Here is a 27,729-nt window from a genome sequence, read left to right on the forward strand (position 1 = left end):
ACTCACATACCTTTTGTGTTTGTAGCACAGGATACCCTTGCTGTCTCCAGTTCTTTGAACACTGCTCATGTACTGGTCCTGCCCATGTGATGTGGCAATGATTTCCTTAGGTGGCACGTTTGTTGGGGATGAATGCATGTCCTTGCCTCCTTTCTCAGCTGGATCTGCTCAGATATAAAACGTGGAGAAGGAGAAAAAGTGGGAATTAAAACTTCTTCCCTTAGTCCTTCATTGCATCCTCTCTGACATCAAAGTAGGAGAGATTAATTGGTTTGTTGAAAATGTAATACCTTGGGCACAATATTACTCTGCATTTTAATGGCTTTGGTTTGTGTTGTGTAGTGGTTTTTTTTTCATTTTTTCTTTCAGAAAAATGCTTCCAAGAAAGCGTGTCAGAAGGTGAGGCCTGCTCAAGTCCCAAAGCTTCTACCTCTGGACAGTCCAAGGGATCCAGAAAAAGCAACCATTAAAGCACAGCAATGCCTGAGTAGTTTCTTAGTGTCCATTCGTAATAGCATCTCGTTCCCAGTCCAGTGCCTTTGCTCCTTATCTGCTACTCCCCTCTCTGTGCCATCTCAGTGGGTATGCCATTTTTCTAGCTGGCTCTACCACTTCCACACCTATCTTGCTTATCCACTACTTCCTTCCACAACTTTAATGCGTTTACAGCTTGTTTACCCATTGTACTGAGATGGTATTTAAAACACACGCTCCATCTCCCTGTGATATCTGTGCTTGGCATCTGAGTCCCCTGGCTCCTCATATGCAGTACCCCTACAGCCTGAACAAGCCAAACTGCCCAGCGAGGCAGTTGCCCAGGGCTGCTGCTTCTGTCAGTCCCCAGCCCAGGACAGTCTGTGTGGTTATAAAGCTCTGCAAGGACAGTAGCAGCTGCCTGGATTTGGCACGACTCTGCAGTTTGACCCAGTCAGCTCTGAAGAGCAGGCAGTGAAATTGTCAGGAATTACATCTGCTCCAGACAGCCCCTGCCAACTCCCCCCGAGTAAATTCTATTTTGAAACCATCATATATCAGTAATACTGAAGCACATTTTTAAATGATGTTTCCTTCTGCAAGGTTTTTGAATGTAATACCTCCTGAAGGTAAAACGACAAGTTTCTGCCAGCTCTGTGTACGTCAAAGAGAAAAGATCCTGCTGGAACAAGGGTTCTTTGGAACTGAGGATGCTCTTAGCTTTCATCTGCCTTTTCTGCAACTTTGCAGAAAAGTTACATGTTTGAAAAAAATATGCCTGACTTCTGCAGATAGGAGTGCAAATAGAGAGATGTGGGCCCTGGCACGGTGCCATGTGTCTCTGAAAGTCTTAATCCTCAGGTTCCGTTGTTCCTTTCAGACATTACTTGCAGGTGATGGTCCTTGATTGCCAAGGAACCTTGGTCTGGGTGGATCATTTTACAGGGAGTTAGAAATGTAGCCTGAGAAGTGTTTGGAGAAAGGATTGTCTGCAGCTATGAGCAGTATCACACCATTTTGCTCTAGGCTGGAAAAGAGGGGCTTACCCTAGCATCAAAATTAAAAAACAGAACCAGCCTTAGAGAAGTAAATACACAGCTCGTGTTCATCAATGGAAGGTTACAGAGCTGTTCTACTTCCCAGAGCTAGCTTTCCATGGCTGGATCACAACTGAGATCTATTGCAGACAACAAACAGCATCCTGAGAGGGTTACAGCAGCAAAATGATCTGGATGGGAGGTTACACCTGAAGCTCAGATGCTGTGTGATTACTGGGTTCAAGGATGAGGGTTTTTTCCCCTTCCACTTGTAAAGGGGCTGGTTTGCTGAGTGTCCTTGCTGTAAGAAGGCCAGCAAATACTTGTGTGGTGAGAATTATGGGAACACTGTGTGCTGAGAAGGGGACTCTAGGGAGATGAAAGGGCTGATAAAATACAGAATTAGGTGGTACGTAGTGGAAGTGGGCTCCTTGTCCCTTGCAGAAGTGTTAAGCCAGTACCTGCTGGCCATCCCTGGGACAGAGCTGCATTTAACAGTGTGTGTCTTACCAGTCCGCAGAAAGACTGGAAAAAATGAGTGAAAATACAAGAGTGACAGACCGGCTGGGCTACCCCTGATAGGCACGTGTGATGAGAAACTACTGGGTGGGTGATTAAGAGAAAGGGCCACAAAGTGCCTTCTGTCTTGGCCATAACCTAGTGTATGGCATTTCTTTCAATCCCCTATCCTTCAAGGGAAAGGCTTACAGTATGTGTAGGTCCCTGGCTATTTCAAGTAGCTTTTGGCAGATTTTATAAGAATTTTGAGGACTTCCTGCATGTAGAGTTTAGCAAGATTGCTGCAGTGGGCAAAAGTATCACTGTTTGGTTTTTGTTTGTTTGTTTGTTGAGTATTGCTGTTCTCAAGGCTCTCTGCTAGCTTCGTGCTGGATTCCCACTTCTCAGCCCGGTGGGAGTTGGCTAAATGGATCACCTCATATTTTCAGACAGTCCTACTGGAAGCAGATGCCCACAAGTTCAGATCTTGTCCTGCCTCGCCACCCAGTGGAAGCAAGCAGCAGCACAGCCTGCCTTCCCTCTGCACAGCTGAAAGGTGCCAAGCCATAAATGCTGCCCTTTCCTTCTTTTCCTCCTTTTTTGGTACTAGAGCTAACTAAACACCTTGGTTGCCTGTGTGTGTATGTGTATATGTGCACAGGTGCTGATGTGAAATCCTATATCCAAGAGTACGCCACGGACAGGACCCTTCTCTCTTGTCCCTTGCAGGAGAGCCAGGCTGGCAGCACCTTCCAAATTCCACACGTGTTAAGTCCCTTCCCGTTCCCCCAGTTGTCGGGCTCCCACCCCTGTCTCCCTGGCATTGTCACCCCATCACCTGTTCACATGGAGGGAAAAGGGATCCCTTCTGTACCACCCGACCACTCCCACCTTCCCCGGACACAGCACACGGAGACGGGCTGTAAGGAGGCACGTGCCCCTGTGCAGGCACTTCTGCCTTGGCTTTGTTCTACCACCCAGCTGTAGGGCTGGCTTTTTAAAACAGAAAGCCAACAGTGCAGAAGGGAAATCCCAAAGAGTCTGAGTGTAAGGACAGAGCCACAGGAAACCAATGCCTCTGACAAGTCCCTCCTGTGGGGCAGCTTGTGCCTGCCCCTTTTATCCCAGTGTGGGGCTTTCTGCACCTTAATTCCCTGTAACTAATGTCGTGAGTGAGAGACGGGTCATCAGTTTGGGGATGGGGGCGTTAAAACACAGCAGGATGGCCGGACCCCAGGGGTCAGGCCTTAGGGTGTCAGGGTCAGGTGAAAGGGAAGGGATGACAGCCCTCTTCCCTCGATCCCCTGCTCACACAGGCACCAGCCCTGCTCCTTGTGCTCCATATTTTTCCCTTCCCAAAACAAGCAGAAGTTTCTTCCACGTACAATCTACTTTATATTACAGGCCTGGCTGCCTCCCCTCCTGCCTCCAGGCCAGTACCTGCTGGTAGGCTGCCCGTAGATCAGCTTTCTTGCTCCTCTCTGAGCAGGATTGACCACAGGCTGTGGCAGCCTTTTCTGGGACAACTCTTAGAGCATGGGGGAGTCCTTCTTGTCTTTCACACCTTCTGGGAGTTTTGTGGTGTCTGTGGCGAGGCTGCTCGCTCCCAGAGAGCTGTGGGTAGCTGGAGACATCAGATTCATGGGGTCCAAAGGCAGGGGCAAGATGAAGGCAGCAGGCTTCTCTGCAGCAAGGGAGTGCAGGGCATGAAGGTAACGGAGCTGAGCAGCAGCAGGGGCACTCGACAGGATCTCAGCTGCCATGCGCAGGGACTCAGAAGCAGCCTTTTCCCCCTCAGCAGCAATCACCTAAATAAAGATTTTTGTGAGGGGGGCACAAAGGGGGCACAGACTGTTTATTACAGAGGGAGGTCACCACTATGAAATTCCCAGGGTCCATGTGATTGTAACATTCCTGCTGTCTAAATATCATGCTCCCAGGAGTCTGTAATCTCGTGTCTAACTTGTTTTTACCAAAGCTACGTGCACTACTAGGCCCGCTCGTACTCAAAACGAGACATACCCGTCCTGCAAAAGCATGGGAGAGGGCAGCCCTGGGGCTTTCTGTCCCACCCATAGGCTAGGTACCAGATTTGGGACTCCACTGTGCAAGCCCTTGCTCTTGCTGCAGCTCCCCTTGCTAGACACAGCTCTTAAACGGGATCTGGAGATCTTGACCAGACCTTCCCCAAGCTGCACCTGAGTGTGGCATGTTCCATGGACCTCAAACCAGGGATGGGAAAGGAAGGAGGGCTGCTTTGGAAGGAGTTAAGAGGTCTTCAGGATTGGCTTACCCGCACTTTGGCCTGCCTCTGGGCCTCTGCTTCCACGGCCAGGGACTGCCGGACTTCAGCGGGCAGCTGCACGTTGTTGCTGTGGTGGTAAGGGACAGGGATGAGCTGGGCTCTAGGCTCACCTCGCAGCCCTGAACAGTCAGCTGGGGGCTTGGGATGTTGTCTGTCAGCCTCTGCAGTGCTGTCCCCCTTTGGCTGTCTCTCTTTAGCCTTCTACCTTCATTCCCATCCTAATTTTCCAGTCTGGTTTTTAAACTTTCAGGCTGGAATCCCAACCAGTGCTAAGACACCGAGGCCTTTGATCTAGAGGCTTGGTGCTCGCTGTGACTCTTGGGCTACCAGAACTGGCTGCAAATTCTGCCTGCAGCAGCAGTGAAGTGGTGATGAGATCCTAGCTATGGATCCTGCCCTGCCTGCCAGTGCAGGAGCAAGCACCAGCTTTGCACATTAAGAGATTTACATGAGGCAGAGGCTGCAAGGGGAAGGGAGGATAGAGAGGCGAGGGGTGAGGCTCTCCCCGCTGCAGAATGGCTGCAGGGAAAGAGCCAGAGCCAAAGAAAGGTGAGCAGGGCAAGATGGGTACTTGCAAAAGGCCAGGGAAGCCGCCTGCACCAGCATTTCCTACCTACATTTCTGTTCTCTCCACTTTGATGCCCCAGAGGCCCGTGACCGCATCCAAAGCCACCTGTGAAGAGGAGGATATTTCTGAGCACCTGGAGAACACCAGCCCTTGTCCAGACCCCTCAAAGGGAGTTAGTGAAGTGGTGTTAATTCAAGATATTCATTAGATTGTGTGTGCTATTGCTTGAGAACCCTCAGAAATAAAATTATTTCCCTCCCTGCTGATTTGTATTTGCCCTGGGGCTTTAGCAAGATTTAACCAGTCCTTTTTGTGTCAGCTGTGGAAGCAAATCAGTTCCATAGGAAACACCCAGCTGCTGACTGGTATCATCATGTCTGTGTGGCATGGCCACAGGGAGCTGCTGCTGGAGATCCCATGTGTTCAGAGCTTATGGCATCTCACTGAGGCAGCGGAAGACAGTTCCCATGAGCACTTCCTCTCTGGGCTAAGTACTGAGGCTCGGATACTGCAAAGCACTGATGAAGGTGATCAAAAGGTTCCTGCTTGCCTCTCACACCATAATGTTTGCTACTACACACACATGCCTGTGGGACCCACCCTGTAAATTCTTCCCCTAAAATGACTGAAAATCAAAAATAATTTTTTAAAACTCCCATTTTTTTGTGAAAGAGACACGTTGTTTTTACACCCTTCTGTAAAATAGTGTCTGTGATTTAGGAGGACTGATTATGCTCCGAGCTTCCTAGTGGAGCCTGAATTCAGCCCTTGCTCTGCCCTCTCCCCCCTGCTGAAGCACCTTTATCTCCTGGCTGATGCTCTTTCTCTCCAAGAGAAGTTCAGAGAAGGCTCGATGTGCCAGGAGGCGCTTCGTGGTGGTCTGTACCAGCAGCTGGATGGCACTGGAGACACCGGTCAGGGTGGTGAGGAGAAGAGAGGCATTCTCCAAACGGTAGTAACAGACGGCATCTATCTCCAAGGTAACCATGTCTTTAGTCACCACCTAAAAAGATATTAGGGGAGATAGAGCTGGTTCTGACAACTTTAAGGCAGCAGAGAAAAGTGCATGACTCTGGGAATGAGGGAGACTAGCTGGATGGTTAAATCTTTGTCGTTTCCACCTCTACTACTTTCTGACCTTGGGGGGAAACTATATAACCTCCAGATCTCAGTTCCCTGCAGAGCATCACCGTGTCTGCCTCCTCAGTTTGGGTACTGAGTTAGGAACTGTGAGCAGGTGAAGGTCCTACTCTGTGATTCCCTGCCCACTGCTGCCTAGTCCAGTCCTGTTCCGTGGTGTGTGCTCAGTGCTGCTCAGTACCATCACCACAAGGATTTGCTGTACACCATGGGTACCAGATAAAGGCAGCGGCACAGAGAACAGGTCCTAGAAGGAAAAGAGGGGCTATTAGGGCTTTAACCTGGGGGACTGTGGCTAGGGAGGCTGCAGCTTCCAGGGTTAGCGGCGAGGATTCAGCCCTTTCTCCTTCTCAGGCTTGTACAGGAGCAGAGTAGCCTCATTGAGGAACACCCCTGTAAGGCTGTAAAGTCTGTGCTTCTGTCCCTGCTGTATGTACCCCTCAGTGTCGTGGGTTAAAAAAAAAAAAAAGGTCCAATAGCTTTGGCCCAGCCACTTCCTATTGGTATATGTTACCACTAAAGCTTGTCAAATTGAATGGGATTGAATCTCTAAATTTGTAACGCAGTAGTTTTAAAACATAAGACAAATACTATGGTGAATTTTTGGCTTTCCATTTTCTGAAGTGTTAGGGTTACTTTGAGACACTTTTTCAAACTTCTCCATGCAGCCATAAAGGCTGGAAGTATAGCAGCAGGGAGTTAAGGGGGACTTCTCATTCACTCACTGGATTCCAGGAGCTAGGGCTTTGCAAAGAAGGCCTGGTGGAAGATCTGCAGTGAGATCCGAAGCATGGGCAGTGCTAAGCAGAACCTTATGGCCAAGGGATTGGTCCTTCGTGACCTGGCTCCAGGATCACTATCTGAAGTCATCACTTTCTTAATAGCAATGCAAAATCGGAACTGTCACAATGACAAAGAGACCCAAGAATTAACACAGAGAAGTGGTGGCAGTCATACCTGGTGGAAGGGGATCTCTAGGGTTTTGAGGCGGAGGTCCACCTTGTGATACGTGTCCAGGCAGGGAAGAAAAAAGAAAAGGCCTGTGGAGGAAAAGAAAGGCAGCTGGTGATCATCAGAACCACAGAAATTGCCTCCTCTACTCTGGGGACTGGGGAAGGGTCAGCATGCAGAACTACAGAAGACCAATTGTGAGGCTGCTTCTGTATTGGGAAAAGCTGTTAGAAACTACTGAACCCAAGAAGAAGGACCAATGACATACTGTCTACTGTCCACTTGTACCTGTTTGGAGGGCACAGCAAGTGAGCTTTGGTAAAGCATGATGAAGAGGAGTGACATGGCTGGGGGCAGCTCAGTGAGCATCTTACCAGGTCCTCTGGCTCTGCCAGGAAGGAGACGCCCAAGGCGGAAAACGATGGCTCTCTCGTACTCCCGCACTACCTGCAGAGGGAGACAAAAGCTAGGCTGGAGGGGAAGGCAAAGGATCGGCAAAAGAAGCCTCAACAGTCTCGGTGTGGAAGACCTGTGCTCTGGTAAAGCCCTGCAAAGGGAGGATTTCAGCAGGCTGAGAGCTGATGGAGTCTCCTGTCACCAAGTCCCTTTACCCCAGCGGAGAGCCTGTCCCAAAACTGCTGCTTGGCTCATCCACAAGCAGTGGAGGAGCAGCCTGAAATTTGGTAGGAGCAGGCAGCCCGTGCTAGAGCTTGCCAAGATTTCCCAGGATGAGGCCAGCACTCAGCTTCCTTCTAGGCTGGCTGAACTTGAACACCCTGAGCTTAAATTTTCCATTTCCTGAGAAGTAGTAATAAAAATATGTCTACTTGTTGCCATGCTATAAATCTGAGAAAACTGGAGGAAGAGGGGAAATCTGCTATTAACTGGGAGATCAATCTCTCTAAAATTGTAATGCAAAACCTATTTACCCTGCTGCTGCAGTGCAGACATCTCTGAACTGGGTAGGCTGAAGGTTGTGTTTAAAAGTGAACAGACCTGCAATTTGTTTAAAAACAGGAACTTAAGCCAAAGCTTTATGCCAATATGTACCAGCGGGGCACATCCACACCAGACACTGAATACCACATGTAAAGAGGCACTGTGCCTGTTCTCACCTTCATGCAGAACCAGACAGAAATGGGGAAGGTCATTACGATGAACAGGAAAGACAAGATAGTCAGCAGCCACTCGCAGATGCCGAGACCTGGTGACTTTATACCTAGGGAGAAATCAAATCCAACATGGCTGAGTTAGGAGAGGACAGTTCCCAGAATACTGATGGCCTGGCAACTGCCTGCACAGATAAATGTCAGTGTTGTCCTTTGCCTAGACCTGGCATGTGTGAACCATTTGGCGCTCTCTGGATCTGTGTTTAAAAAACAGTCCCTGTCTCAGGGGGCCAAGAGCTGCCAGGACAGACTGAGAAATTTTATCTCTGCATTACTGACAGCAATGGAGCCATCCTTCCCCATGGTGCCTTTACTAAAGAGCACTCTTCAGCTTGAAGGCCTCTGGCTACCAAGCAGTTTTGGAAGGCTCAGAATGGGCAACTTGCTGGCTGAGCTGGGATCCCAGAAGCATATTTAGAAAGACAAGCTAATGACAAAGAGAAGGATTGCAAGCGAGAGGTAGCTATCAACACACACAGCCTGTAAGTACCCCTCTCTATCAGGGGCATCCAAAATATCCTGAAGACGATTTTAGTCCCATTCCAGAGAAGAGGAGCTGTTCTCAAGGGTTATCTAGAAGGGAGCTACGAGTTCATGGCCCTGAGAACTCTGCTGTAAAGCTATCTGTGTCCACCTAAAGAAGGGCAAGCAAGAAAATTATGAGCACGAATAGAATTGGGGATTAGTGAGCTGAAGCAAAATGGATTCTGGGGATGTAAGTGCTGGTTGCAAAGTTCATTGCTTTGCTAGGCAATGCTGATCTTCCTGTACTGTCTGCAGAAGTTGGCTGGGAGGCTGGCTGGGCTGGCTATCCATCTTGAGAATAACTACACAGCCGTGCAAGGTGAGCATGACAACACTCACTGTGCAGAAAGCAAAGTCACACTGTGACCCACACAGTTTTCTGCCCCTTCCCTTCTATAAGCCATACCTTCTTCATGACGCTCGCTGTCCAGCAACATCATTGCCTCCATTTCTTCATCAGATATCACATCATCCACGTCCACCACTGTGGATGTGTGCACCTGACCATCAGTCCCTGCGATGCTCTTGATCTCCTTTTTTTTCTCCTGTTTTACATCTCCTGTTTCTTTGTTGGCTTCTCTGCTGCTCTCCCTCTTCTCTCGTTTCTTCTGTGTAGCCAGGGGCTCTCTGTTTCGCTTACGAGACTCCCTGGAAGAGCTCCGAGACCTCTCATCCATCCTCATCTGATTCTCTGTATTGAGGAGCATGCAGCTTCCTGTGGGAGTAGGATGAATTTGTGCTTGAATTTATTGCTGCAGGCAAGGGAGGGAAGAAGGGGAGGTGTCAGATCAAGGAGGCTTGTTCCAAGTTTATCACAGGCTTGTCAGACATAATGGGCAGTGAAGTGAACAAGCTGTTTCCCAGCTGCTCTGCTCTCGTCTCACACTGCTGTGGAGATGGGAAGGGAAGTTAGACCTGGACAAGGTGGACTCCAGGGGAGCTTTCTGTTTGTATTTTCCTGCCCTTGGAAATCAAATATGATCAAAAGCCCTCATGATTTGTAGCAGATGGTTTTTACAAAGTTGTTGAAAAGCAACCTAAAAGTAACTGGCAGATATTTGACTCTGAAGACCTGAGATGTGACTGTGAGATGTACAATAAACACCAGGGTAAAAACAAAAAACAAACAAACAAACAAAAAACAAAAACAAAAAAAAAAAAAAAAAAAAAAAAACAACATACTGGTGAGATCTGTGTCTTATCTGAGTGTTTGGGAGGGCTGTTGCTGAGAACAGCTAGGTGAACAGCATCTCATGCTATTAGGTCTGTTCCTTAAAAAACCTGGCCGTTTTTTGTGGTGCGAAAAAGTGGTGCGAAAGTGGTGCGATATTGACTGCAAAATTTCTCTTGGGTCACTGCACCTTTTAGCAGGGAGCTAAACTAGCTGTTCCCAGTTCAGCCCCAAACTTTCCAGAATGGGTGAAAAGCAGGGAAGTCATTGCTAGGATAAGAATGAATCTTTTTTCTAAACGGCCAGAAAAGCTTGTGTGTAAAATGCCTCCGTAGTTTTCCACAGCAGGAGTGAGGCAGCACAAACATGGGAGCTTTTTCTGTCAGAGAGAGCTGCCACACAGCACAGGCTGTGGTGGCATCTGTGGAAACCTTTGCAAGAAACGCTTCTAAAGTGCTACAGATCACACTATGTCACTGACTGTATTAAAGAAATCAGCACCTGACTGGAAATCACACTACAGCAAGACAAGGCAAGAACATAAAAGCCGTGACTTCCCCGTCAGGCAGGCAGTGCTGAGCCCAGGGCTTCCCACTTGGCTTCTGGCAGGGAGGTATGTTATGCGGAGGAGCTGCTGGAGGGAGCAGGGAAGACAGTCGGGGAGGTGCTGCTCTTGTTTTTTCACAGATTCCTGTCTTATTGGAGGCTTTTGGCCTGCCCAGAGTCAGGATATTAGAGGCAGGGATGGCAGGAGTGCCAGCTCGTCGCTTTCTCTGCTCTGTCACGCTTCATGCCTCATCAGCAGCTCACTGGGGGAGTGATGAAGGTGGAGGGCTAATGGATGGTGAGAAAAGTTGGGTGTAAATAGGCTGTAATTAATAAATTCATACTGCCTGTATTTGCTTTGGAGATGCTCCAGAGACTTGGTTTACTTTAACACTCAGAGAGGTGGAGACAGTCTTCAGCTGCTGGAAGTGCAGGTGGTTTAAGTAGCACTGAACAATGTCTCAAGCTTGGTTTTGGCCAGGCAGCACTAACTCTGGCCCGTTTACTTCCAAAAGCTCCACAAGGCTCTTTAAATCTTAAAAAGCCCTGCAGCTTTCTGGTTGTGTCTGACGTTCTTTCAGCCAAAGACTCCCAAATCTTCAGTCCCTGTGGGGCACTTTGGGGTGCTACCTCAGGACTGAGGAGGTGCTTTGAGGGTATGTGCTGAGGTGGGTTTGCAGAGTATTATCCTGAAACCTCTATTTTTAGTCCCCATTGTCACCCTGAAATATATCCCTGTGCGGAAATCAACCAGATCCTCAAGCAAGTTTCGTAAGTAACCTTGAAAACAGTTATTGCAATACAATTTATGATGCGTTGGCCTTGGGAAAGGCATTCCACCACAGATTCTCCTCTCACACGGGACTAAAACATGCAAGGCCACCCTTAATAATATTGTTATTAGAGTTTAAATATTGTTTTCTTCAAGAAATTGGAACTTTTTACTCCGCGGCTCTGACTTTTCCTGTCAGAAGCCACGCGCACCTAACCCCTCCGCTCCTCCTGGCGGAGGCTGAGGGAGGGACACCCCCGCACGCAGAGCGGCGCCGAGGAAAATGGCGGCCGCTGCCCCTCAGCCCAGCGCGGCCCCGCCCTCGCGCCGCCGAAGGGCGGGAAGGGGAGCGCGCAGGCGCAGTGGGGGCGAGGCGGCGGCGGCGTCGTGGGGTGGGCAGGGGTGGTGGAGCGGGCAGAAGAAGCGGAGGCTGCATCGCCGCCCCGCGGGTGTGAGGTGGTTAAAAAAGGCTCTTTCCTGCCTTTGGGCAGCCGCTGTCCCCGTGGTGCGAGGCGTTTTCTGCTTGTTTTTGTCTCCCCTTCCAGTGCGAGCAGGGGTGGCTCATGGAGGTGCTGCAGAAGGAGGTGAGGTCGCTGCTGATGGCTGCCAAGCAGGGCTTGAGCCCCGAGCAGCTGGAGCAGGAGTACGCGGCCATGGTGGGCAGGCCTCTCCCGCTGCGTGACCTGGGCTTCCGATCCACCATGGAGCTGGTGGCAGAGATGCCCAAAGTTGTCAGAGTCTGTCCCAACGGCAAGGGCAGCGTTGTCCTCAAAGGTGAGGCTTCCTTTCCTCGCAGGGTGTTCGGCACCGCGTGCTGGGAGGAGGTGATGCCCCAAAATACTGAGGGTTTGCTGGGTGCATTCCCAGAGCTCTGGGTTCCATCTCTGTTACTCTTCCTCATGTAGCTGTTTTGTTCCTCGTCTTTGATGTTTTTTTCCTAGATCTCAATCAACTTTGTAATGTTTTTCTGCGCCTTCCTCTTGAAAAAACCCACATGTTTCTAATTTTTGTACATTTTACGTTCTGCACTTAATTCAGTTTTGTCTCTTGTGGGTGCACCAGAACTGTTAAGCTCCACTTTTCCCATAAACGCAGGCTTCAGCAGGAACATAATCAGGGATAAGGCATATTGGGCCAAGCTGTAAACATTTCCTTTCCTGGCCCTAAGGGAGGGAAGCTTAGTTTGTATTAAAGAAGACTTCTGATTTTCCTTAGCTTTGGGGAGGAGCTATGGAAATAGCTGTAGGTGTAAAAAGTTGATTGGGAGGAGTGAAATGATATTTTTGTAGAGCCCTACAAAACAGGAGAAGGCTGTTAAAAGGCATGGGGAGCATCTGGGCTGCTCTCAAGGGAGGCCTTGCCTGGATGGGTGTCTACTCTGTCACAGGGAGCCCAGCCAAAACCAGGCTATAACTGCCTGCTTCTGCAGGTGCTGAGGGCTATACGAGACACTTTGGCGTTGTCTGGGATGCTTTGCAGGCTCCCTATCCAGGGATCCCTTCTGTTTCAGCTGTTTGCTGTTATCTGGCTGAGTGGCAGAGCACAGAAAAGCAGTGGATGAAGGTCTGGTATCGGTCCTGTTTTGAGTTGTGGAGCTTGGACCACGTGGCCTCCAGAGGTGCTTTCCAACCCGCTTTATGGTGTGATTCCAACACTTTTGCCTCTAGCTGAGAGTAAGAATTGAGGATGAACTTGAAGGACAGCTGCACAAACATTGCTCTTTCTCAAGTGTCACTGGTAGCACCTTTTAGTTTTGTAAAGTGGTCAGAGAAACTTAGGTTTTTGGTTGCATTAGTTTTCTTGTTTCATTTGTAGGCCCTTTCAAAAATGACACTTGAGTCCATCAATATCCTGATGCTCTTAGGCTATGGTGAAGTCTTAATTAATTCTGCTAAGGGGAGTAGCAAGTTATTTACTGTTTTACCAGCAAAACCCACAGCCCTTTCCTCTTGTGATCCTGTACACAAGTGTTTGATCACCCTACCTTGGATCTGGATTTAAAGGGTTGAGGGTTCAGGATGCCTGTTGGTTGTTAAATTTGATTCAGCCCAGTTTGCAAAAAGAAAGGAGAAGTGTTTGTCATGCTAGAAGCCAGTGTGATTGCTTTTGAAAGAGGTACCTGTCTTTGAAAAAGCTGGGGGTGGAAAGGAGAAAAAAGTGGAAAAAAGCACTTTGCCTATTTTGAGCTTTTAATGGTTTACTGTTTTAGTGGTTCTAATAGTTTGTTTGTTTGGTTTGTTTTTTTGTGTGTTTCTTGTTTTGTTTTGTTTTTGTTTTTTTCCCTGTTGTAGCTATTGCAGATGAGACCACCAAAGAGATTTCCAAACTGATTGCCAAACAGAGAATAAGCAGTAAGGCACGGAGTGCTGCTAAGAAGGCGAGTGCATCTGCCTTCAGGAAGCAGCAGAGTTTCTCTCTAAGGGGCAGGACTCCCACTCTGCCAGCAGCAGTGAAGAAGGAGCTCCAGGAGCTGCTGAGTTCCTCACCGCTTCTGCTCTTGGACTTCAATAATGCATACTCCAGACGCTTTGGGCGAACGTTTCAGTACACGCAGTATGGGTTTCTCTCCATGTTTGAAGTCCTCAGAAGCGTGTCGGATATCATTGTGGTTAAGCAGACAAGAGGAGGTTCCTTGTTAACCCTCAAGGAGAGCTCATCAAGTGACACAGAGCAGGAAAAGATGCCACAAGGTGAGGCTGTGTTATTTAACTTGAAATGTAGCTCTCGTAAGCGCCATGGCCAAGCAGCCATGTCTCAGCTAGATGTTGCTGCATTTCTAGTTGCAGTAGTAGTCCCGGTTCCCGTACAGCTTAGTACAGAAGGACTGTGGGGTGCTGCAGAAATAGTTGTTACAAGGGAGTTGTCTCAGTATCAGAGACCTTTACTGGAAGATTTCTACAGGTTGCTACTGGTTTTTGGTGCCAGGTGAAAGAAAGGATGCTGAGATGCTTCAGCATGTGGACTTTCTGAAAGTGTGCATGGGATGAATTTCTAGTCATTCCAGGCAACAGATAACAAAACTGTAGGAATCTCTTGAATGTCTGCTCCACAGGCTAGTAGAGCCTTTCCAATGCGTTTTTTGAGACTGAAAATCTAGCAGTGCTAGTCTGAAAGGCTCAGCTATGATTTTCTACAGAAGAGACTGCAGGTGTCCTCAGTGTTACCATAACAGCTATGAGAGAGGGCAGAAAATCCCATACAGTTTTGGCCAAATTCCCGACTTGTCTGGGGAGAATTCATTTTTGCATCATTCTAGGAATTAGCTCAACCCTTAGCATGCTCGCCAGCAGAAGTTATTTTAAAATGTATCAGTACAGTGAATGATACCTCTCTAGTGCATATACATGAATGTGGTGACTGTGAATGGTCCAGAGATCAGGAAAATGCTACCTGTGCTTTCTTTCATTTTCAGATGTTTTGTCTTTCTGCTTAATACGTAGCTCTGCATCGGTCCAAGAAAGAATAACGTACAAGTTACTGTCTTTGCTGCAGCCTCTGCAGTTGAGATGCCTCCCTTGGAATCCAGCTGTGAGACAGAGACCAGCTGTGAAACAGAGAGCTTCCATGAGACAGCAGAAGAAAAGCCAGAGCCACTGGAAACACAAGCAGTACACTTTGATGATCACCTAAAACAAGTAAGCAGCTGGATGATCCACCTGTAGCTTCTTTGTGTCTGAATCTCAGGATAGATGCTCTTCTAGTACTTTTGTTTCTGTTGAGATTGTCTTGTTGAGTCATTGCTGCTTCCAAAAATTTTAGTACCTGTTTTAGGTGAATCTGGAGGTGGTAAGACTCACGTTAGGCAGGTATGTAGCTATATGTGTATATGCCATCCAAACCAAGGTCTTCCGCTGGTCTCTAGGTCTATGTTACAGATCATCCAAGATCAGCTAAGCATCATTTTGCTCCCTGATACTAATGGTGATGCCTTTTGGTGCATTTATCTGTAATTGCACTTTTTAGTAACCTGAAGACCAGCTCTGTGAAACTTCCTCGGCTGCTGTAGGCAGGGTTTGTGTCTTGTTCAGTCATGTTAGCCTTTAAGAGAGGAGATGTTGTCAATGGTTCTTGGAGACTATGATTCCTGCGGGCTTGTTCTAGTGACCAAATAACGTTATCTGCAGAGATATAAAAGGATGAAGTATTTTTCCAGTTTATGCTGTGGTTTGAAAGGGACCTTGCTCGTGTTTTTCGTTCCCTGGAGAAGGAGGGTTAAAAGAAGGTGTGCTCTAGCAGGTGTGGGTGGTTACAGCAGCACACCTGTGTCTGAAGCTGACCCCTGCCCAGGATATGGGCTTGGTCCTGGTGGTTAGGGGTAGCCTGTAGTTGGGAGCAGGGGAGTGCCTGTTCCTCTGTAGATTGAATGGTGGGGCCTGGTATACATGATTTGGGGCTTTTTGTTTGCCTTAAATCTCTTACTGAAGGAAACCAGTAATGCTTTGTTCACTGTCAAGTTATAGCCATTCCTGATCTTCCTCATTGGATTTTGAGGGTTTTGAATTTAGCAGTGTATTTCCTACAAGGAGATGGAGAGGAACAGTTAAGAGGCTCTGAATTTGCCAAACCTGTTTAGGTGAATTTGTTTGTCCCCCTCTGTTTTGTTTTGTTGTTTGTTTGTTTGTTTTTTGTCCTCTTCTGAGCCACTTCAGGCCTTCCCTTTCTCCAGAAAATCCTCCTGCAGTGAGTTATTCCCTCTGCCAAACTCTTCTTGTGGCTGTATGCAACCGGAGGATTGGAGTGCACTGGCAGGAAAGAGTCCCAGGAATTCTTCCTGACTTCAGTGTTTTATGTGATTGTAAACTTGGAAGCCTGTGACCGAGTTTTACTTTGCGTGGCAGTTCATAAAACGTGCCCTCTGGCAGTCAGCCCTGATCGTTTACGGAAATTTGGTTTGGTGTGATGAAGTCACCAGCAATTCCCCTAATTCAAGCAAAGCCTGCCTGCTCTTCCTGAAGGGCAAAAAAGGGTCCTGGTAACCTTGACCTCAAGTTAGGTTTTTGTTCCATTGTATCACAGTGGGAATCTGTTTAAAGACCCAAGCAGGGTAGGTCTTGAAAGATGCTTGTACAGCTACTATTCCTCATGAAATGCCGAGCTTGCTATTTTGTTTTAGAAAGGCCCTGAAGGGGAGGAAAGCTGCTTGGAATGTGCTGGCTGGTATGTGCAACGAAAACTTGTTCATCAGGGTGCTGCAAGGTAGAGGGGAAAGAAGTGACCTGATCCCTGCCCTGCTGCAAGGTATCCAAATATCCTATCACGAGGAACTAATAATGGAAGCCTTGTAAGGGACGAATGAGGGACACAGGCTCAGTCAATCCCCTTGGCCTTAAGAAGGGGAAAGTGTACAGAGCTGCTGCTCTCAGCAGCTTTTCTCACCCCGAGCAGAATGAAAGGTGTCGTTCGCACCGCTGTGGCAGCTGCCAGTCCGTCCCAGGGAAAGGAGTTATTAGCCAGTCTTGCAGACCACGAGATACTGCAAGTGTTGTTTTTACAGTGTCTTTTTATTTTATATTTTTTTTTATGATTTTGTTGCTTATTCTGCAAACCTGTTCTCAAGTACATGTTTTCTGTCCTCGCCAAAATGTTGTCGCTACCAGTGTGTGAACTGGATGGTAAAGATCATGTGTGCCCTTACCAGGGTGATAAGAGCACTCTGGGAGCGAAACTGTTCCTCGGAAATGGCAGTGCTCACAGGCACTTCTTAGAGGAACTCCATGAAGTGTGGATTTTTTTTTTAGAGGTCGTGCTGCTCAGGCAAGAATTCCCTCAGCTACTCTTTGATTTTAAAATGTTAACTCAATGTTTAGCTCAATGTTTTACTCAAAATTTTAATTAAAAAATTTCAAGGGCGTTAGCCATGACTCAGTCTGCAGAAGCAAAGATTCCTCCCTCCTTGAAAAAATGCTTAGAAGAGACTTAAAAGTGTTGTTACAAACACTATTTGCAGTTGAATTAGGCAGATAGGTGAAGGTATCTGTGCAGGAAGACACATTTCCCATACATGGCCTGATGTGTAATGCAGCATTAACTTGTAGCATATTCATTATGAGTAAAAACGAAATTGTTTTGACTTCTGATCTTTGGAGGCACGCTGTTCGTTGCCCTGAAAGAAAGCTCTTGAGGCAGTGAAAGTAGCATATGTACGATTAAGATTCCCCTCCACAGTAGTTCGAGTGAAATAATCTTCTCAGCACACAACAGTTAAAGAATGATGCAAAAAGCATAAGCTGTGCTAGCAAATTTGTCCAGAGTGAGAAAGGAACAGAATTTGTAGGGTTTGTTTGTTTTTGCCCTTGGGAAGTAGCTCTAGTGTGAAAATGAGATGTGTTGTGCCTTCTGTTGCTTGAATCATTTTCAAATAGTTTTGCTGGCTCAGTCATGTACTTCCATTGTCCTGGGGCATAGAAATAGCATCCTTAGGATAAAATTCAACAGAGTTGGTGGTTGGTTTTTTTAGCAGCAGCCATTTAACATTGTCTAAATAGGGGACATGACTTCAATTCCTCTCCTTTATTCTCTGTAGGAATGCAAGCAAGGTATACAACACTGTTTTTCCTCTAGAGGAAGGGAAGAAGGAAGGAAGGGAAAGAGAGCGAGTGTGAAAATGTGAAAACATTCCCATTGCAGTGGAAGTTTTAATCCAAGTTTGTACAACTTGGGATTTGCTGATACTCAGCAATTCCCAGGAAAGCAGAGCTGTATTTTGAACCTAAATGGAAAGGTCGTTCATGTGTGTTCAGTGCGTGAAGAGACATCTTAGTACCACTTTCCTCTTACCCCTTTGTAGCCTCAAGATTTGGAGCAGTCCCTGCTAGACGAGATGATGGTGACGCCAGAAATCCCTCCAGATGCTGTTGAGGACCGAAGCCTTTGCAGTTTGCCACCACTTGAGAGCAGGTGCTTGGTGGGAGTCTTTGTGGAATTCATCGTCTCTCCCAGCCAGTTCTACATCCGCATCTGCAGCAGGGAAACATCTGATAAGCTGCAGCAGCTGATGATGGAGATGAGGTGTGAACCTTTTGATAGTGCTGCTGCCTGGCGTGTGTGTGTTTGTGCTAAGGGGACGGGGCAGGTATGGTCACAGCTGGTTTGATAACAAGAAGTGGAGGTGCCTGTATTGTACTGAAACGTGTTCATAATGCTTACCCATCCCTACTAGGGAGCAAGCAGATGATGTGGTCAATAACAATTCACAGTTGCGTGGCTGTGTCCCAGACAGTTCTAAACTTTAAAAGACTGGAAAGCAAACGAAAGGGAAAATTTTGGCTTCCTTTGCACCTCCGTATGTTCTGTGCTACTACTATTAATGAGCTCAGTTAAGACTTTTACGTTGATTTTTCACATTTAACCAAAAAGCAATGGGTAAGAGGCCTTTGTCATTATTTACATGTGAAAGCAAAACCCCATCAGTGACTTTGGGTCAGTTACATTGTGCGTTTGGGATTCTGTTCCACCGCAGCCATGCTACAATTCCTATTAATTGTGTGCCAAAGTAAGCACATCTGTCCATGGGCACATGTAAGTGTAGTTACAGACTCTGAAGACAAATACTATAGGTGTAGCCTATATTCCAGAAACTGGTTTATAAAAACAAAACAAAAAAAAAAAGTGATGTGTCAAGGTAATGTTTAAAGTTAATGACTAGACTGACTGTAGTTAGCCTCTGATGAGTTTACTTTTCATTGGACCCCAGGAAGAACGCTCAAATGTTAGAGTTTGAGTTTGCATTTCCTGTTGTCATTTCAGTTTAAGTTCAGCAGAACAGAGATGTAAAGCATCCACTAAAACAACTCCTGAAAATTCGTGTCGTTGGGACTTTGAGAAATGAAGATTCTTCTGAAACACTGTATTTCTCCTTGTTCATCTCCTGCATCCTACCAAGCACAGTCTTTCATTATGATGTTTTGCAGACGCTGTTATTCAAATAAACTTGTTTCTGATCGTTACATCATGCCTGAGTCTTCAGTGCAGCCTGGACAGCTTTGCTGCGTAATGATCTCGAAATGGTGGTACCGGGTTGTCATCCACCGTGTCGTCAGTGAGCAGGAAGTGGAGGTGTTCTACCCAGACTATGGAAACATAAGCATTGTCCGGAAGTCTTGGCTGAGATTCCTCAAGTAAGTAAATGAAATATGGTTGACAGAACCACAGAATGTTTGAGGTTGGAAGGGTATAAGGGGCCAGCTGTTACTGCTGTTCCTACTGTTCCTGTTCTCTGGATATGGAGTGTTGTCTAAAGCTACTGTAGGTTTTTATTCATAAGTGGAAAACCCAATAAGTACCTCTCTATTCCTAAGTTAATTTTACAACCCACAAGAGGGTTAAGTTCTGCTCGTCTGCTTGTTTTTGCTCTGTTTGCTGTAATGGTCATGGCTCTGTTTCATGTTGTAGGTGGTGCTACTTGAAGCTCCCTGCTCAGGCCATCCCATGTTCCTTGGCATGGGTGAAACCCATGGAGGTGCGTCTTCACATGCAGTTTTGTTTACTGATGTGTGTATGAGAACTGTCAGGTAGAGGTTGACTTTTTCACCTGTTAAGGGCAAATATTAGGATTTTTTTCATGTCCTTGTGATACTAACAGAAACAATTCTGCTGTAATGTTCAGTGGAGCATCACTGCGCCTCTCTGCAAGCGATCACCCTTCCACCCTGACTTTCTTACGTTAAGCAACTCACTTCTTCCCCCTTCAGTAGTTCTTCAGGGTCCTTCTGAATGCTTGGTACCTCCAGCCCTGTTCTAATCTTTTTTTTTTTTCTGTGACCAAACTTTGAGTTTGGTGCCATCAATAAAGCCAGCCTGCGCTGAGAAAACTCTTGGTCAAGAAGCCTGAGAAACACCATCTTTCCAAAGGAAAGTGTGAGCAGAGTTGAAATTTATGTGGTTTTAAAATATTTAAAAAAAAACTGTCCACTGTTTTTTTATTTGGTTGTTTTTTTTGAGGGCTAAGGATTCACATTTTTCATTGCTTTGATGCTTAGCAGTGTCTTAAAAACTTTTTAACAGTCAACTTTCATAATCCTGTGGTACAGTGAATTTACCAAAAAAAAAAAAAAAAGCAAAAACAACAACAACAAAACCACTAGAATACACAAAAGAGCCCTACACAATGGCATTTTTAGACATCTGTGGTAAAGGCATTAGTGAATGCCACAGAACTGTGCTTGAAAATGAATACTTGGGGTAAAAAGTTACCCCAGGGTAACTAGCACTGCAGGTTTTGGGGTACTTTGATTTCGTTCAGCACTAGGAAGCTTGTTTGCCTGACTTTCCTGTGTTTATCCCTAGCCTGACCAAGAGTAATTGCTTTTATGAGACGTGACTGCAAGGGAAAGTCTCAGGTGATGGCTCTTGGTCTCTTTATAGTAACTTTATGTTCTTTTTTCTTCTTGAGGGTACGTGGACCAGTGCAGCAACCCTCCAATTCCAGAAGCTGTGTGTCTCAAAGCTACTTGTGGGCATTGTGGATGAATACGTGGATGGCATTTTGCATCTTTTCCTGTGTGACACATCCTCTGAGGAGGATGTCTACTTTCACTGTGTCTTGAGGGACCAGGGACATGCAGACGTCTGCGGAGAGAACATTCCTTCCCAGGTCAGGAGGGATACATGGGCTGCTGAGAGGAAGGGCAGGAGAGGGTCAGCTGGGTGCTTGTTGCAGGAAGATCTTTAGTTTAAGCTGTAACTTGCATGTTGGGTTGCTTGTATTGTTTATTCAGCAGATGCAGAATGAGTGTTTGGTGGGATTGGTTCCTATAATTGTGTTTTTGCATGAGTATATCCAGTTTTGGGAGGGAGTGGAGCACTGCTGAGTAATTTTATTGCTGGAGGGCAGGGGGAGTTGATTTTTGCAATAAGACGATTTCTGCCAGAATTTGGCGCCAACCTGTGGTTGCTGTGATGCTTTTTAAAATGTATTAGAAATTAATTTTTTTTTGTGGTGGTGGTAGTTACAACATAGCTTTCTTTACTATTGGGGTTGTTGTTTGTTACCAGGGATTCAAGGAGCTGAATCTGTCAGCCTTGTATACTCAACCCAATGCTAAGCAGGAGGATGCTGAGCTGGTGGAGCCAGACTTTTGCTTGCAGCAGGAATTTCTGGATGCAGACAAGGAAACATCAAGCTCGAGGCTGGACGAGGATGAGCTGTGTGACCAGGTGGGCACTTGGCTAGGGCATGGCCATTGTTTGAAATCAGCTCCAGGGGTTGGTTGACATGTATTGTATTAGTATCGTGCAGCTTTTCAGGGAGTTTGTTTTCCAGAACCACCGTGATGTAAAAAATAAATTTACAAACGGATCAGAAATGCAACATGTTCTCTGGTCCCTTTGCAGACTCTGTGAAGTCTGTCTAGTCAATGTTTCCTCTGACCTCTGTGATCTCCTGGGCAGCAAGAATGGACTCCTGTAAGAACTCGGACCAGTTCCTGATCCTTGAGATGAGTTGAGCTCAGTTTGGCTTAACACTTTCCTGTTACGCACGCCCCGTAGCCAAGGAGTGGGGTGCTTTTCTCCTGTTTTTTGGGGTTTGGCAAAGGATGTGTAACAACTAAGGATATCATTCAAATGTGGGAATGGAACAGAAAAACTAGTGGTATTCTTTGTGTTAAGGGCTTTGATTCCTCTAAAAGGAAGTGATTTGCAATCCTGAGTGTTTTGGGGTTGTACACAGCTATGATTTAATTCAAAAAATACTCTAAGGATGAATGATATCGAGATCTGGATACTGCTGTACACCTTCGATTAGAGAGCATATTAAAAAGGAGAGTCCTTTAATATTTAACAGAGAACCTGGTGGACAAAGTGGTTAAGCAGGTGGTAAAACTCAGGTCTTGAGTGCAGTCTAATGTAGTACCATGAGAACCAGTGTTTCTCTACAGGAGACTCTCTGCTTTCCCATTATTTATATTGTGGTGTTTTGGTTTTCTTTTTCTTCTCGACATACCTTGCTGCAGTGGCCAAAGCACCTTTCAAGGAAATGTCAGTTGTTGAAGTGCTCAGGAGAGTGCTCAATAGTGGGCCTGTTCCAGGGCTTTTTTCAATGTTGTTTCTCTGAAAGTGTTGCTAAAGCCTCGTGTAATGCTAGTGAGTTGTAAAGCAGTCATTTTACTGAGACTTTGATTTAGCAGACAAAGTCTGTGTGCTAGAGAAACTGTATATAAGTTGTAAATCTTGATTATTAATGGTCTTCCACTGCCAAAAACTTGATATATCATCTGAACTGAAGGTCCGAAGCCAATGTTGTAATTCATAGTTTTGGAAGAAATTAGTGTGATCAAGACTCTGCAAATCTGAGTTTACTGTGTTCTTGTTTGTTTGTTTGTTTTGTTTTGTTTTTGTGAGGTGGGGTGGTATTATTGGAAAAATCTGGGAGTACGCTCACTAGTTAACTGTAACGGTGTGTAAATGGCAGGCATGGCTGGCAACTTGGGGACTAGAGGAATGCACGAGTGTTGAAGTTTTGTCCTGTCCCCCCTTAAATGCAGAATGGCTGGACACTGTTGTACCAGCTCTGTTAGATTGGGCCACATCTTCATGGTGAGGTTTCTCAGAAGGCTGCAAGAACTGGGAGGTGTCCCTCTGCAAGTACAGTTTTATTCAAGAAATACATCTTGTGGTTGTGGAAAGAAGTTAGGGTGACAGCTAGTTCCTTGATCACATTATTGCCTTTCTTTGCATGTTCTTTCTCTAAGTTGCCAAACCTTCTCCAGAAAGAAACGTTAAAAACTTCTGAGCAGAGCAGAAAAGGTTCCTTTGCATTTCTCTCCATTAATCTGTCAGTGGCGTTGTCTGCTTGCTCAGTAAGCTGCCCTTTGGATTTTCTGCCTGCTTTCTTCTGCCCACGCTGGCTGTGCCTGTTCTTGTTTTGTCTTCCTCTGTAGCAGTGCCATTCCTCTACTGAGGAGGAATGGGAAGATGTGCAGCCACTTCCAGATGAAGTAAACGTTGCAGGAACAACAGATCAAGACCCTGAAATTGTACAGGAAGAGAGAAAGGAAACTCCCACAGAGCTTATGGCAGTAGCTAAGGTAAGGGCATTTTTCACAGCTGCTGCTGTTAGGGGGAGGTTGTTTTAGCTTTTAGACTATTTGAATAATGCTTTGATTGCTTTAATGTTTTATAAAGTGGCTAGCAATGAAATAACTACTGGCTGTTAGCATGGGCTCAGAGCTGTACATTTGCCTTTTGCTCTTGTTTCTGATGCCACTGATTATACGCTAGCTTCCCCAACAACTTGACACGCAAGTGAAATGCACGACTGACAATTTCAGCACCTCATGGATCACACCTGGCCCTTCTTCACTCCTAAACATTCCCCTGCAAGTGTCAAACCACGTGTGTTAGGAAGCATAGGAATTTCCTCACTGGATCACAGAAGTCATGGGCACATGGTCTGTCCTTGGCTGTCATCTCTGTTAAGTGCTTTAGAAAAACTGACAAGAAAATCTTTTAAGGAAGACTGTGGAACGGAAAACTAAATCCTACGTGTACATATTAGGGGAAAATGTGCTCCAGTCAGCTGGTTATGATGACAAACAGAAGGATTTCATTTCTCTGAATCCTCCTCATCTCTTCACCCCTGCAGAACTCTGGCACTTGCAGCATCACCAGATGGTACTCCCCCATTTCTAATTTTTGCAGCTCATGCTTTCCTTTTTAATGGTGATGGTGGTAACTGTGGGAATCAGGAGGAAGCGTAGATACTGCCTTACTTCTTCCTTGCCCTTCACAGCACTCTAAGGAATTCTGTCTCTTCTGTCTTTTTTTTATAAATAGCCTCTTTCTGAATTACTTCCATTCTTTTTCCAGTACTAGTAGACACTTGCATCGTCCACGCTTGGACCATGAATGTTCCTGCTCTGCCCTGAAGTGGCGGTGACACTGCCAGTCCCCCCACAAGGGCAGTGTGGGTGGCAAGAGGAGATGATTCTCTTCTAATGTTGTTCTTTTTCCTTGTTCTAACATTGTTTTTTACTGCATGTTAGGTACGAGTTTTCAGTGGGCGGATGATATCAAACTGAGTAACTGGTTAATTGAACTCCACTGATGCCTGTCATTCAAATTATTGTGTTGTTATCCTGTCAGCTCTGAACGTCTGCTGTCCAGCCTTGTAGCTCTCCTTGGTGCACCAGGAGCTTCTCACAGTCGCCTTGTGAGCAGCCAACTTAAACCATTTAAATTTACTTGTGTAAAAATCACTTTGGTCTGGGCTAAGCCTCTGAACACTCTCACCAATGGACCTCTTCTGAAGGTGGATGCCTTTCTTCTGCTGCCTTGACACCAGAAGAAACCTGGGAGAGCAGGCACCTAATCTCTGAGCAGCTACATTTGGGCACAATGAATTGCACTCTTGTTTGTCTGTTGTTTCACTATTTTTTCCCCTTCATGCTGAATCAGTAATAGAAACACTGGCTCCACTCCCAGTTTGTGACAGAGACATGGGTGGTCATCTCAGGAATTTAAGTTTAATTGGCATTTTTAACTCAAAATGCAGGGGAACTTCCTCTGACTCAGTTCCCACTCCTGTGGAGAAACTCCCTCTGTAATTGCTGTCACTTGTTCTGCGTGGGGCTGCTGAGAGATGAGCCAGCTGTAATTCTTTGCTCAGGCATGGTGATTTGTGTCTCATAATAATCTGTCAGTCTTTTCAGCTTGTTGTGTAGGAGGAGCTGCCCTTTGGCCAGGCTTGTGAGTAACTGTAATTTAAAAAAAAAAATCCTGTTGCTGACATTCCACTTGTTAATGGACTTTGAGGGATAACAAAGATCAGGGCTGCTAATGAACCAAGTGTGCACTAATCACACCTTCTCCTGAGGGCTGTTTTTTTTTTTTTTTTTTTTCTTTTATACACTTGCAGACACCTCAGCTTCTTGAAGAGTCCTCAAAGCCTGCCGTTGTCTTCAAGTCACTGGAAGACGTTTACACCTCCTTCGTCTATGCCAAGCAACCAGCAGACGTGAGCCAAGATGACCCTAATAACGTAGAAGGATTTTCCAGCAAGACTGAGCTTCACGAAGCTCTGCATCCTTCTCTTCTACTTATGGCAGCACCGTTTATGCTGGACAACCGTAACAGTACGAATAGATTTGTCAGTAAGAATTAGGGTAGAGGAAAGCTCAGCAATCTCTTACTGTGCTGTGAGTCTTGCAGGCGATGTAAGGTATCCCAGGACTGGTGCTGTTTGTTTGCTAGACCAGATGGAAATGTTGGCATTTCTTTGGGATGAGAAGTAGCAATAATAAATGGCTGGATGCAATGCTTTGGCTTGAACTTTGTGCAGCAGGATGGATTTCTGAGTGTTTCTTGGGAACAAATGAATCGAGAGTTGTTTCTCTCTGTTAATTTTGTCTTTCCTGGACTTTTACTTCCTTTAATGGTGAAGTTTTTGCTTCTCCACTCCCTATGTTACCCCGTGTTCATTTCATAACAAGAGGATCCCCTCCCGGGTGTAATGGAGAAGAGTGTTTTTTTAACCTTATAAGATCCAAGATGGGATGTCCTTTCATTTTCAAAATGATGAAAGAATTTACATCCCCCCATGTGAAAGCTGCCCAGTTTACAAGCTAAATTAAGTGACATGCCCAAGGTAGTGCCTGTTCGTTCATTGAAACTGAGCTGTTTGATGTGTGGAATGGAGGCTTCAGTCCTCCAGATAGGACCCACTTACTTCATGTCTGCTTTCCCACCTCTGGGGAAATAGAGGATAGGGGGAGAGCCTCTTGGGCTGTGCTGTATTTAGGGCTCATTCAGGAGGTGTGCAGTAGGAAATCCTCACACCATGCCTCAGTAGCATCCAGGCAAATGGGTTTTCCAGTCTAAGCTGATGTCCTTTAGAGTTACCCTGTGGATCTTTCTTTTGTCTCCCTCCTTTTGCAGATGATGAGAAAACGAAGACCAAAGACCTTCCGGGGAGTCTCGCACTGGCCCCGTGCAGTGCCAGCGGGCTGAACGACCAGGGGGCATCGTGGAAACTGTGTGTCCCTCCTACCACGCTGTCTGCAGTGCTGGCAGCTACTGCGCGCTTGGCCACTTCCCGTGGCTACTTCCAGTGGCTCCCAAATCTGAGAAAGGAGCCGTGACAAGAGGGGAGAGCTGGAGCTGCTGCTGAGGAAGGCTGTGGGGAGCAGCACGCCATCACCGTGCTGCCACTCTTAGTTCAGAAGCGTTTAATCCTTTGAAAAACTTGAGTCTGACATCTTCTCAGATGCGCCCAGTGCCTGTGCTGCATGTTAATTTACTTTCAGGGAAACGGGTTGTTTTTCTTGTGCTGGTGTTGTTTTATTGCTCTTTATTGCTGATGTTGTTTTATTGCTCTTTAGTGGCTTGGAAAAACATCTCCGTATCACATTTTGTTTTGTCCGCTGACGTGAGGAGAGGGGAACTGGAAACACATTCCTCACTCGGTGCATGGGGGGGTTATCATTGTGTGTACAGGGGGTTGGTTGTGTTTTGTTTTGTTTCTATCACAGTGGGTGCTCTCGCACAATCCTTGCTGTTAGGAGGGGTGGTTGTACGCCAGCTCACGCCTCTGTCTGTCGAAGTGCCGCTAACCTCCAAGAAGAAACCTCCTTCCTTAAGACAAAGACATTGACTTGGGGATGAATTAGGATACCACGAAAACAGCCTCAGGAATCCCATTTTACAGATGTCAAATGAGGTCTGTAAGGAAGAAGGCAGCGAGAGGAGAAGCTGGATGTGTTGGCTTCTACAGTTATGACTGCTGTTTTAGACTGGCCTCTCTGTTTCAGGGTCTTCAGTGATTTTTATTAGAGCAATAACAATATCATTGGTGTCCGGCACGAGTAATATTTTGCATGTAATGCCTGGGGATGGAGGGAGATGCTGAGATGTCCTGGCCTCTGAAAGCATTTGTGGCTTTCATGCAAAGACAACCTTCAGCCCAGGACCGTGTTGTCCTGCAGGGTTTTCACAGCGCTGGGGCTGAGCACGGCTCACGCTGGCATTGTGCAAGCAGAGCATTTGTGGAAGGCCACGGAGAGGAAAGGGAGCTGTGGCACTTCTTGGGGCTGGCAGGGGCTTCCTTTTCGAGGAATAAACTGCCCAGGGCAGGGCTCTGTACAGCTCGGGCCTGGGAGAGTTGTCCCCCCCCAGCGGCTGTACAACCCTGCGGGGAGTGCCAGAAGTTGCCGCACAGTTCTGGTCCTGCGTTAAGGCCACGGGGCTGTACCAGATGTGTTTGCCTCCTAACAGGGAAGGATGGAACAGCTGAGCTTGCATGGAGTTTTCTGGGCAATGGAGTTGGCGAGATGTGAGTGCTTTTTATCTTTGTTTTTCTGCTCGCTGCAACTGAATAAAAGTTCTCAAAGGGGAAGACTTCTGTGGAATTGTTTTCGTCTCAATTGTTTTTGGCATGTCAGGGAGGTTTCTCGGGTCCAGGACAGATGAGAGTTCCCATTTATGCGGGAAACCAGTCACGGTGGTGCCTTATTGGGATGAGAGCAGGGGAGAGATGGGGTGTGGATCTCTGTGACCTGGGCAGTGGGTGATTTGTGGGGCTAAGACGGCCATCAGGACAGCCCTGGGGCTGCTCTGCTCCTGCCTGGGTTTGTCCAGG

At 46.6% G+C, this 27,729-nt stretch overlaps 2 protein-coding genes across 2 annotated transcripts; one reads left to right on the top strand and one right to left on the bottom strand.

The window, feature by feature from the left end:
* Nucleotides 1–3,538: 3,538 nt before the first annotated feature.
* NPHS2 (NPHS2 stomatin family member, podocin) lies at nt 3,539–9,350 on the bottom strand (the record flags this gene model as incomplete). Its single annotated transcript, XM_084291557.1, has 8 exons — nt 3,539–3,817; nt 4,303–4,381; nt 4,932–4,987; nt 5,682–5,885; nt 6,980–7,062; nt 7,348–7,420; nt 8,089–8,192; nt 9,074–9,350. 8 exons carry the CDS (start codon nt 9,348–9,350, stop codon nt 3,539–3,541), a joined length of 1,155 nt encoding a protein of 384 aa, XP_084147683.1.
* Nucleotides 9,351–11,439: 2,089 nt separating this feature from the next.
* On the top strand, nt 11,440–26,233 carry TDRD5 (tudor domain containing 5; the record flags this gene model as incomplete). Its single annotated transcript, XM_084291171.1, has 12 exons — nt 11,440–11,607; nt 11,702–11,930; nt 13,448–13,846; nt 14,649–14,791; nt 17,944–18,164; nt 19,067–19,273; nt 19,548–19,614; nt 20,548–20,748; nt 21,150–21,311; nt 23,036–23,182; nt 25,012–25,246; nt 26,031–26,233. The coding sequence occupies 12 exons, from the start codon at nt 11,440–11,442 to the stop codon at nt 26,231–26,233; spliced, it is 2,382 nt and encodes a 793-aa protein (XP_084147297.1).
* Between the last annotated feature and the right edge of the window lie 1,496 nt (nt 26,234–27,729).

The sequence above is a fragment of the Netta rufina genome (genome assembly GCF_964035555.1).
Source record: "Netta rufina genome assembly, chromosome: 8".
Lineage (NCBI taxonomy): Eukaryota > Metazoa > Chordata > Aves > Anseriformes > Anatidae > Netta > Netta rufina.